Genomic DNA, 12,921 nt, shown 5'->3' on the forward strand with positions numbered 1-12,921 from the left:
TTATAATACTGAACAAATGTACTTGACTTTTAATGAATGGTCTTAGTCTTCATGTCTGCTTTTGTCAACAATTAATTTTGTCTCAATTTTGATTGTCTTGGTTTTTGGTTTTGGGTTTGTGTTATGAAAATTAAAATAGAAAGCTACATTTTCCCAAGAGACTTTTACTTTTAGTAGGTTTAAACATGCTTCTCATTTACACCCTAGCGTGAGTGCATCTCAGTCCATGTCGGCCAGGCAGGTGTGCAAATGGGCAATGCATGCTGGGAGCTGTATTGCCTAGAGCATGGGATCCAGCCAGATGGTCAGATGCCAAGTGATAAAACGATTGGCGGGGGCGACGACTCCTTTAACACCTTCTTCAGTGAGACTGGTGCTGGAAAACATGTTCCTAGAGCTGTCTTTGTTGACCTGGAGCCCACTGTCATTGGTAATGAAACTGATTCTCTTTGTATAATTCAATTCTACAGTGAAGAAGTGTCTTAGTTTTTTCCCTCAATTTAGCGTGCATCGAATCAAGAGTAATCTGACGTGAATATATGGCGCAATTTGATTTTCTAGATGAGGTGCGCACAGGTACCTACCGCCAGCTGTTCCACCCTGAACAACTGATCACTGGTAAAGAAGATGCTGCCAACAACTACGCTCGTGGGCACTACACCATTGGCAAGGAGATCATTGACCTGGTGCTGGATAGGACTCGCAAACTGGTAAGAAAATCTTGGGGTCAAAAGTTGGCTTTATCTTGGGTGTTGAATTAGGGTCTACAGTAAAGTAGACCCTAAAGAACTAAAGTAGAACAATCCTGGCCAGTGATTGTAGAAATAACTCATGTAATCCTGCAGGCTGATCAGTGCACTGGGCTCCAGGGCTTCCTGATCTTCCACAGTTTTGGTGGTGGCACCGGCTCTGGGTTCACCTCCCTCCTAATGGAACGGCTCTCTGTTGACTACGGGAAGAAGTCAAAACTGGAATTTGCCATTTATCCAGCTCCTCAAGTGTCCACTGCGGTGGTGGAGCCCTACAACTCCATCCTTACCACCCACACCACCCTCGAGCACTCCGACTGTGCCTTTATGGTGGACAACGAGGCCATCTACGATATCTGCCGTAGAAACCTCGACATCGAGCGCCCCACCTACACAAACCTCAACAGGTTGATCGGTCAAATCGTTTCCTCCATCACAGCATCCCTGCGTTTCGATGGAGCCCTGAATGTAGATCTGACCGAGTTCCAAACCAACTTGGTGCCGTATCCACGTATCCACTTCCCTCTGGCCACCTACGCCCCAGTGATCTCCGCAGAGAAAGCCTACCATGAGCAGCTCTCCGTTGCAGAAATCACCAACGCTTGCTTTGAGCCAGCCAATCAGATGGTGAAATGCGACCCTCGTCACGGCAAGTACATGGCTTGTTGTCTGCTGTACCGTGGAGATGTGGTTCCCAAAGACGTCAACTCTGCCATCGCCACCATCAAGACCAAGCGTACCCGGAGAAGAGGGAGAGGAAGAAGGAGAGGAGTATTAAAGGAATCCCTATCTTGTCAAGAAACATCACTGATAGCTTTCACAGCAGTATTTTCACTGTAACAAAATATTGTTTTATGTTTCCTATGCTAATTTGAAAGCTGTATTTGATATGTAGAGTATGTGCTTGTTTTCCCTCATATTTTACTGATATTGGTTATTGATATTGGAAGTTGTCAGTCTGTTTTTGTTTGTCTATGTTCAGTGTATGAATATGAGCAAATCATCCACATGACTTATAAGGCCAACGTCCAAGTGCATGTGACAGACCATAAAGGTTAAGGTGATATCTTTTAAAGACTTCATATTGACTTTTTAGTTGTTTGTCTATTTCACTGAGTTGGCTGTCATAAAACTCAGTTCATCAGCAAATAAGATAACCAGTTGCTAACAACAGTTACCATAGTGACTAAAAGGTTTAAATGTTACCACGCTAACCACAGTGCTAACAGCTTTTGTTTTCTTGGTTTAAGTGCTTTGGGGTAAGAATAAAAGATTGGGCGGTCCTGTGCCACCTGAAGACGGCTTGTGTAATGTCTTTGTAATTCGACTGCCTGAAGACTAAGAGAATGCAAATGGTGAACACACTGAAAGGGTGGCATGGAAGCAATCAACAAAAGTTTTTCATTCTTTCACAATTTGCATGCCTTTAGATCATGAGTCAGTCAAGTCTGTTTCAGCATGCCTGAGATGCCCTTGCACAGACTTGAAGTTTAAAATCATGTTATACCAAATTGAAATTTGAAACATATCAGTTGTTGAATTAAATGACATAAGTGTCACTTTAAGATCATTTCTAGACAACAGTCTTTTTAACAGTAAATCTTATGTAGAAACAATTTAAGCTGTAAAAATGACCAACATAAAAACTTCACTTCATTTGCTACCTTAACTTTTTAAGTATAATCAACTTGTACAAGTGATTTCAACTGACTTAAAAATCAAGTTGGATTTCATATAACGTCCAAAAAAGTTAAAATTGCTCAACTTATTTTGATGAGTTTATGTAAAAACATAATAGCCACGACTTCCTGGTCATGTAAAAAATTTGAAACATATCAGTTGTTGAATTAAATGACATAAGTGTCACTTTAAGATCATTTCTAGACAACAGTCTTTTTAACAGTAAATCTTATGTAGAAACAATTTAAGCTTTTAATTTAATTTTTTTCATTTGCTACCTTAACTTTTTAAGTATAATCAACTTGTACAAGTGATTTCAACTGACTTAAAAATCAAGTTGGATTTCATATAACGTCCAAAAAAGTTAAAATTGCTCAACTTATTTTGATGAGTTTATGTAAAAACATAATAGCCACGACTTCCTGGTCATGTAAAAAATTAGGAAATTGGTAAAAATGGACGTTCTGTCTAGATTGATTTTTTTATTTTAATATATTTGAAATATTTCTAGCACTTTATCCTTTTTAAGAAGGTTTTTTCATCAATGTGAGGTGAGATTGCAAATAGTCCAGACAAGGTAAATTCCACAAACAATGGTCTAATTTACATTGAAGATCATCTATTTGGATGCAAAGCAAGCACTTAACAGCTAATTATACATACAGCTCTTTTTATTTAACTTTTTAAAACAAATCTGCCCTCGCCCTGTCTTGACGCAGAAGGAATATAGACACTTTTCCTCTAAAACCAAATGACTTTTTATGGTCTCTCACATTCAGGACATTCACATTCATTACTAATATCATTTGAACTTGACCCTTTCATAGCTTCTTTCCTCTCATATGCTGGCACAAATGTACTGCCCTCCACTTAAAAACACCAACGGCCCTACCAGGCATTCCAGACATTCTCCGCTGAGTCCTTCTCTAAACATTTAGACTTATCTAAAGCCACAAAATCTTGTGTGGGGAAAGAGTGAGAAAGCATTATTGCAGTCACTGTGTTTGATGTGAACATATACTGTACAATACTGTCTTCCAGAGAACATCTGATGAGGTTTTCTGCAGAGCAGATCTGGATACAGAACATATATCTGTCAACGTGCAAAGTTTATCACAGCTAAACGTGAGGTTGCAACATGTTTTCAGACCTAATTAAATATGTTCTGGTCTTCTATAGCAAATACTCTTTTAGTAACTTGGAAGAAATTAAGTTTCAGAAATGATTTGTCCTTTAGGTGTCATTCAAAAATAAAGCCTACTATTTTATGAAAGCAACATCTGGAAATACGTTTTATATTAGCCTATTATGTGAAAGCAATAGGTTTTGTGAAAGTTGATGAAACATGAAATGTTTTTAACAATATCTTTGAGCTTGCTGATATAACAAAAAAGCTAAGCTAAGAGAAAAGTATGTAGCCATACAGACCAGGGGATTTCAGGCTTCAGTGATCTCGCGTGAGGGACCCTATCCTAAAATTTAAAATTCAGCTACATATATTTGTGTGTGTGTGTGTGTGTGTGTGTGTCTGTGTGTGTGTGTGTGTGTGTGTGTGTGTGTAAAAACCCATTTATACTGCGAAAAAATTACATTAAAAGTAATAAAATATTATTTCTAAAGTACATAGTTTCTATGTTCTTTCAAACTCTAAAAGATTAAACTATTATGTTATTAAACTATTAATCTTATTATTTAACATTACAGTTTTAACACTGTTTTTCTCTGAACTTAGCCTATTGCCCAACGCCTTAGCACTCCCCTGAGTCTGAAAACCTCATTTATGATACAATTATATTGTGGTGTTTAGTCGTTTTTTTTTTGTTTTTTTTTAAGGCTTGACATTCACTTTACATTCACATTATATTGAAAAGAACTTTGCCAAATATAGTTTTAAAAAATCTACTTTTTGTGTTCCACAGATGAATTTGGGACAATATGAGAGTTGAATAATGACCATAGACTGTAGATAATGACACTTTTAATTTTTTTTAGTGAACTATTTCTTTAGGTAAACTGTTCACCATATTACATTAAAACCCTTGTAAATCTGACCTAAACAGAACCTAACACCTGTCTTTGTCTGGTGTGGTGATAAGAGTTTATAGTGGATATTATTAAATATATATCATAAAAACGGCCTCACTTATTAATGTCCAATATTTGCATATGGTGTAAATTAGGTTTTTGTTTATTTATATGTTTTATTCTTTTTACAGTTTAAATTAAAAATCCCCTCCCTTGATTTACTCGGCTCTGCTTGGCACTTTCCATCCACTCTCAATCCTTCTCTGATTGGTCGCTTCACACATCAAGCTCCGCCCAAATGTTCCCTCCTCTTCTTCCTCGTGACCGTTAACTGCCGCTCCCGCCAGAGCCCCGCCTCTCCTCTATCCGGTCGCGCGCCGTTATATAAACTTAGAATTAATGTCATTTGCATATGGTGCAAATTAGGTTTTTGTTTATTTATATGTTTTATTCTTTTTACAGTTTAAATTAAAAAACCCCTCCCTTGATTTACTCGGCTCTGCTTGGCACTTTCCATCCACTCTCAATCCTTCTCTGATTGGTCGCTTCACACATCAAGCTCCGCCCAAATGTTCCCTCCTCTTCTTCCTCGTGACCGTTAACTGCCGCTCCCGCCAGAGCCCCGCCTCTCCTCTATCCGGTCGCGCGCCGTTATATAAACTTAGCCTGGCCCTTTCCGCAGCAATTCTGCCTTCATTCTCCGAGCCTTAACGTCGGTCTGAAGGAAAATCTGACAAAATGGTGAGTCTTAACTTCACGTCTATTTTCCGTAAATAGCACAGACGATTATTTTCTGTGTGGAAACCGTTCTTTTACATCCTGAGATGAACGTGTTTAGTACGAAATGACTTCAGTGAGTTTTGTATAAAATGTAAAGCACCTCTCTGTCTTAAATATAAGACTGAAGCTATGTTAATTCGTTTAATCTCGGTGTTTAGTGATGTTTAACAGTATTTAGGGCATTGGGCGGTCGCGAGACAAATGCGCGCGCACGTTTTAACGGCAGGGGCTGTGGCAGTCTGGCGCACTAAAGACGCAGAACAAAGAGAAAGCAGCAGAAGCCAAAACAATTTATTTAGAAAATGTATAAACGTCCTCATAAGATACATATATTACTTATTCAGAAATGGTATAAGTGTTATAAATGGTATAGCTTGGTGAAGGAAAATCTGACAAAATGGTGAGTCTTAACTTCACGTCTATTTTCCGTAAATAGCACAGACGATTATTTTCTGTGTGGAAACCGTTCTTTTACATCCTGAGATGAACGTGTTTAGTACGAAATGACTTCAATGAGTTTTGTATAAAATGTAAAGCACCTCTCTTGTCTTAAATATAAGACTGAAGCTATGTTAATTCGTTTAATCTCGGTGTTTAGTGACGTTTAACAGTATTTAGGGCGGTCGCGAGACAAATGCGCGCGCACGTTTTAACGGCAGGGGCTGTGGCAGTCTGGCGCACTAAAGACGCAGAACAAAGAGAAAGCAGCAGAAGCCAAAACAATTTATTTAGAAAATGTATAAACGTCCTCATAAGATACATATATTACTTATTCAGAAATGGTATAAGTGTTATAAATGGTATAGCTTGGGTTTTTGTTAGATGCGCGAGAGGGTGGAGGAGCAGACACGTCAGAATTTCAAAGACGCGGATAAAAGTCTCCAGTTAAGGCGCGCGATCAGATATCGCGCCTTTTTCTTCTAACGTTACTCGTTTCTTGTCACTGAATAATACAGAAAACTGGGTTGTACACGATGGGTGGGGGAAGGGCCCAGCCCTGCCCTTCGGGTCTCTTTCCCTACACCGCGGATCCTTAAAAGGCCTTAAAATGTCTTAAATTCGGATTCGATGGGTCTTAAATATTTCTGGTCACATTACCGCTAAAATATCTCCAGTCTGACGGACCTAATGACTGTTTACAATCATTGAACAGGCCAAAGATTTTATTCTTCCCTCGCGCGGTAGTTCCTGCATCATCAGACAGAATCGCAGTAGCAGAATGCAGGTCGAACTAACGTTAACATTACGTTACCTTCTTTGTTTATATTATGTTCTTAATAATAATATAGGTCGAGCTACAGCTGACCAGCCTTCTAGCTAACGTTAGTTTAAAATGTTTTTTTTTTTTACTTGCTCGACCGGACAAATATTGTTTTTGTTACACTGTTTTATTCTATTTCACTAACGAAAATAGTTCCAATCAAAGATCACAGCAGAAGTATCTCACAGTCTCCAAGAACACTCGGCGGTGTTTTGTTACCGAATGATTCAGCGTTTTGAATGAATCGGTTGAATTAGGTAAATGTAAAGGTAAATAAAAATATGCAGATTTAAGGATGTAAAAGCTGATAGAACACTGATGAAAATATTGCTTCAGAATAAATTGTTTACACCACCAAAAATCTCGGTAATGCAGTACTTTTGTGGGGAGTTAACTGTATATCGTAGTAATAAACATTTTGTTTTCTTTTTACATGAAACACATTGAATATTACATATATATATATATATATATATATGTGTGTATGTATGTATGTGTGTGTGTGTAATATAATGTGTATTTCCATCACCGGTTTAGGTCTTAAATTTCATATATATCAAGGTGGTATTAAAAAGTCTTAAATTCAGCTTCAAACGTCAAACCCTGCTGACGCAATAAATCTCGTTCTGTGTTTCATATGACAAAATGAGTACATGACATTCAAAGAGCAGTACTGTGAGAGTAAGAGAACAAAATGGCTATATTTTACACTCTCCCTATCCTTTGGGCCTGGTCAGCATTTAAGCCTGCATGCGTTCATGCAGATAAAAACGACTGGAACAGCTGCAGTGTGGCTGGTAGGGAGCTGGTAATGGTTATTGATCAAGCGGCTCCCCCTCTCTCGTGAAGCCAACAAGGAAGTGACTTAAACTGTAATTCATCAACTGGCCGCTAGAGGCTGGCTGCAAAAGGGAGTCAATCCCATAGACTCCCCATGTTAAAATGCCCAACTTTACAGCAGAAAAAAACATGTTTACAGCCTGGTTCAAAAAATTATTTTGGTCTATATAGCTAATTTTGCCCTTCATGACAACTGTGAGGGGTGGTGAATTTTTTTATAACTCATCCGTTTAAATTATATTAAGGCTTGAAAAGTTCTGCATAATTAAGGGCATGGCCACTTGAGTGACAGGTGGATTGCCGCTGCTGTCACCACCGTCGAGCTAGGTGGGCGTGGTTTCAGCAACCTGCTCCCGCCTCTTTGCCCATTTTCGATTATCCGGGAGTATTGTTAGGAATTTGTAATGCTACAGTGAAAACAATGTATACTGTCACATCACTGCATTCAAACAATGGCACTGTTCAACAGCTTTCCAAATGAAAAGAAAAACATTCTGCCCTGTCATTCTGCACCATTTCCATTATGGACGTAGTGTGTGCATCTAGATATCTGCTGTGGCCTCTTTTTCCATTAGATTAACAGAAATATGTGCAGTGACTTTATTGTATAACAATGCCTATTTATTTGATACATTTAAAGACATAATTGACATGATCACAAATAATCCTCCCCCCCCTCCCTTTCTACAGCGTGAATGTATTTCCATGCACGTCGGCCAAGCCGGAGCCCAGATGGGCAATGCATGCTGGGAGCTGTATTGCCTGGAGCATGGGATCCAGCCAGATGGTCAGATGCCCAGTGACAAAACCATTGGAGGAGGCGACGACTCCTTCAACACTTTCTTCAGTGAGACTGGTGCTGGAAAACATGTCCCAAGAGCGGTCTTTGTCGATCTGGAGCCCACTGTCATTGGTAATTATTTTCTTATAAATGAATTTTGTTCCCAGCTGTAAAATTTTGAACTTTAGAGCAACTTTAGGTGTTTTGGTTAGCTTGCAGTTAAAAGAAGTTCCTTCTTTTTTCAGATGAGGTGCGCACCGGTACCTACCGCCAGCTGTTCCACCCTGAGCAGTTGATCACTGGTAAGGAAGATGCTGCCAACAACTACGCTCGTGGGCACTACACCATTGGCAAGGAGATCATTGACCTGGTGCTGGACAGGACTCGCAAACTGGTAAGACGCTTTTACTGCCACCGTCTTCTCTATAAACTTGTAGATATTAGTTAGGATGTTCACAGAACATATAAGTTCATCCCAAAACATACTATTCACTAGGTAATAAAATATCAGTGAATTTAGTTATAATTGTGATAATGTTATTATAATTGATATATTTCCCATCTAAACATTCACTATTTTGTTTGCAGGCTGATCAGTGCACTGGGCTCCAGGGCTTCCTGATCTTCCACAGTTTTGGTGGTGGCACCGGCTCTGGGTTCACCTCCCTCCTAATGGAACGGCTCTCTGTCGACTACGGAAAGAAGTCAAAACTTGAGTTCGCTGTCTATCCAGCTCCTCAAGTGTCCACTGCGGTGGTGGAGCCCTACAACTCCATCCTTACCACCCACACCACCCTCGAGCACTCCGACTGTGCCTTTATGGTGGACAACGAGGCCATCTACGATATCTGCCGTAGAAACCTCGACATCGAGCGCCCCACCTACACAAACCTCAACAGGTTGATCGGTCAAATCGTTTCCTCCATCACAGCATCCCTGCGTTTCGATGGAGCCCTGAATGTAGATCTGACCATGGCTGCCCTGGAGAAGGATTACGAAGAGGTGGGAACTGACAGCGTTGGAGAAGAGGATGAAGAAGGAGAGGAGTATTAAATTGAGGGCTTGCTGACCCTTGCACAACCAAGCAAGACAACTTATGCCCGACTTAAAAATATGTAAAATGTTCTGTTATAAACCCACATTCCATGAAATAAAAATGTTCCTTTTATTGGGTCAACCTTGTTGTGTTGCCATTGTCTTTTTTTTTTTGTCTCTAAGTATGTTTGAGTATGACTGAGACACTGAGCCCTGCCAAAACTTCACAGCTTAAAGTAGCTGACGTGGTATTATTATGATTATTAGTTAGCAACCATGTTATGTCCACATTAGTGTTGGTAAGAGAAAAGGGAAGAAGGGTTTTCACAGATATGCAAACATAGGGTGTCAGCATTATTATGACCACTCTCCAGAGTTTGTTTTTAAATAACCTCATTGGAAACTAGACAGGAAAAGCTTAAAATACATATTTTCTTTGACTTAAAATAATATCTTGCTCATGTGAAATCACAATTTATATCCTATTGTGAAACTTACTCAAATTAAAAATGAGAACTTCAGGAATATTTTACACTATTTTTTTTTCATTTTTTACTATTATATTTTTTAAAATGGTGAAGTTATCAAAACTGAAATACAAATTAGCATATGGTAATTATCCATCTATTTTCTGAAACGCTTGACCTTTGTATGGTTATACAGCAGAGATGCAAACAGGTAAGGGGGAAAAAGGTGAGAACATTGTGCGGATCGGGGGGCATGCTCCACACGGAATTTCTTTTAAAGATACTTGCTTTACATGCTCATTTGTAGTTGCTGTAAGGTATTTTTTACAATTTTTTTTTTATTACCTTATATGTCCAACTAATTTTTCACAAAATAATTAACGTTGCATCATTTTACAAAAATCAAGATTGAATATATTTTTTCAAAATCCCATGTTATAAAAGATAAAGTTCTATGCAGGCTATTTTAGACAATATTGGCTGATTAGACGGCAATGCCGACCCAAAATGCAAAATGTTTGCCTTCTCTCTCTTCACCGTTCCCACATCTTGGACCTCAAATACATGAAATATTGCCCTTTTTAGACAGCTTTTGATGTAAAGAGTAAAGAAAATACTATACAAAACGTATTAAAACAACCACAGGCCAGTTGCAAAAACTTAGCCACCATGTTAAGACTAGTTTGACCAACTAGCAGTTGCCAAAGGGGTAATCGGTTACTTTTCCGATACAAATGAGTTATGACCAGTCTTGAAAAAAAATTAGATGACTAACTTTTTAAGACGTCTAAACAGTTTATGCAACCAGCCTCAGTTCATTATTCACCCCCCATAAAAACACTGTCATTGGATCTTAAGCAAATCTCATAGGTGACCTATTTTGATGTCAGAAACTGAGTTGTCACTACTGAAAGGTGAGGAGTTTGCATCTGATACAGTGACTAAAATATTAAATTAAAACTCATATATTTGAAGCACTCTAAAGTCACATCTCTTTTTCTAGATATCTTTTTTTGAGGTATTTAACCTGGCAAAACATTCAATCAGTCTTTTAAAAGCCTCCCACAATTATATTTGTCTGCAAAACTAATTTTAAGCATTCAAAACAAATCCTTTAAATCTTCAAGATCATGAGAAAACTACATTTAGTCAAACGTGCAAATGTTTCAGTCATATTGCTCTATGTTCAATGCCATGGAACCAAACTACGTATTATTCTCGACGCAGTCAGGCTAATCTTCTTATCCAGTCTCCTGCTTTGGATATAGTTTACGGATTAAACGATGAATAGGGTTATGTTTTTTACACACACACACACACGTCTGGTCAGCTATCCTTGTGGGGACTCTCCATAGGCGTAATGGTTTTTCTACTGTACAGACCGTATATTATATTGCCCTACACCAACCCTACCCCTAAACCTACCCCTCACAGGAAACTTTCTGCATTTTTAGATTTTCAAAAAACTTAATTCTGTATGATTTATAAGCTTTTGTACCCGTGGGGACCACAATTTAGGTCCCCACCGTGACACGAGTCCCCATGAGTCTGTGTGTATTCAGGTTTAAGTCCCCACCAGGATATATAAACCAGTACACACACACACACACACGTCTGGTCAGCTATCCTTGTGGGGACTCTCCATAGGCGTAATGGTTTTTCTACTGTACAGACCGTATATTATATTGCCCTACACCAACCCTACCCCTAAACCTACCCCTCACAGGAAACTTTCTGCATTTTTAGATTTTCAAAAAACTTAATTCTGTATGATTTATAAGCTTTTGTACCCGTGGGGACCACAATTTAGGTCCCCACCGTGACACGAGTCCCCATGAGTCTGTGTGTATTCAGGTTTAAGTCCCCACCAGGATATATAAACCAGTACACACACACACACACCTCTGTATACACAACATACAACTGTGTGCTACCAGACCAAGTAGGCCTATTGTTTATACAGTCTATGAGAATTATAACTTGGAGAACTGGCAGGCAAATATGACTTTTTGTAAGCCTATTTTCTTCCTATGCCTGTTTGACATATGGATAGAGTGCAGTCGTGGTTTAAGTGCTCATGGAGTGTACGATACAAAGTAGGCCTCTCTGCTCTGACTCCAGTTTGCTCTCAGCTTATCTGTCACACACAGTCCAGCGAAGAGGCTGAAACAGCCGTCCATCAAAAAAAACCAAGTGAAAGCACTGCTTGTCACATGACTCCAGAAATTTGCTAAACAAGTCATGTGGGCCGATGACAAGCATGTGCGGTTATATGTGAGATTTGAGCACAAGTTTGAATGCAAATGTTACAGCCACAATGCCAGGGAGTTGCTTTGCGATTGTTCTTTGCTTTTTACTGCGTATGAACTTTCAGGAGTGTGTAGGATGACTTTATTATTCAAATTTTCAAAAATTATTCAAATTAATATATTAATAATAATAGAATGGTAACACCTCATTTTAAGGTCCAATTCTCTCTATTAACTAGTTGCTTATTAGCATGCATATTACTATCATATTGGCTGTTTATTAGTACTTAATAGGCCTTATTCTCCATGACCATGTTCTAGATCCCTTAATCTGACCCAATACCTAAACTTAACAACCACCTTACTAACTATTAATAAGCATCAAATTCGGAGTTGATAGCGAATGTGATCCCTCATCTAAAGAGTTACCTCGGTAGGTTTCTTGCTTCTGTTGAGCACAAAAGAAGATACTTTGAAGAATGTCAGTAACCAATAAGTTGACAGTAACCATTAACCATAATATATATTTTTTTCCATACTATGGAAGTCAATGGCTTATATCAACATCCTTCAGAATATCTTCTTTTGTGCTCAACAGCTGAATGAAATACAGTTTTGGAACAACTTGAGGGTGCGTATTTTTAGGTGAACTATTCCTTTAATATTAACAATATTATAAATAAAATAAAAAATAAACTTAATCTTAAAATATTATCTCAAAATTGTTTGAAAAATAATCAACTTGATGTCTAAAAGGGTAAAAAAAAAAAAAATGCATAAAATGAAAAATAAAATACATTTATTTAACCTAAATAATTATTGTTTTTTGTTTCCCAGTTTCTGTTTATAAAAACATATTAAAACAAGCAGCTAGCACCATTGTCTTACTTTATATTGTGGTCCTTAAATAGGTCTAAGCATTATTTTTACTTATTTAATCATCTGTCACATAACATGATGTATAATTTATGCCTGTACCACGAACAACGCAGTGAATTATAATATTTTGTTCTACATACTTTTTTTTAAACATATATTGGAAATGTTCCCTTTT

At 38.2% G+C, this 12,921-nt stretch overlaps 1 protein-coding gene across 1 annotated transcript; it reads left to right on the forward strand.

Annotated features, from left to right (window-relative positions):
- Positions 1–229: 229 nt before the first annotated feature.
- Positions 230–9,309, forward strand: LOC107752109 (tubulin alpha chain-like). Its single transcript, XM_016567974.1, has 6 exons — positions 230–430; positions 562–710; positions 846–1,520; positions 8,026–8,248; positions 8,362–8,510; positions 8,705–9,309. Exons 1-6 carry the CDS (start codon positions 250–252, stop codon positions 9,167–9,169), a joined length of 1,842 nt encoding a protein of 613 aa, XP_016423460.1. The 5' UTR covers positions 230–249; the 3' UTR covers positions 9,170–9,309.
- Positions 9,310–12,921: the final 3,612 nt, after the last annotated feature.

This window comes from Sinocyclocheilus rhinocerous, unplaced genomic scaffold, assembly GCF_001515625.1.
Source record: "Sinocyclocheilus rhinocerous isolate Xijiao unplaced genomic scaffold, SAMN03320098_v1.1 scaffold2306, whole genome shotgun sequence".
Classification (NCBI taxonomy): domain Eukaryota; kingdom Metazoa; phylum Chordata; class Actinopteri; order Cypriniformes; family Cyprinidae; genus Sinocyclocheilus; species Sinocyclocheilus rhinocerous.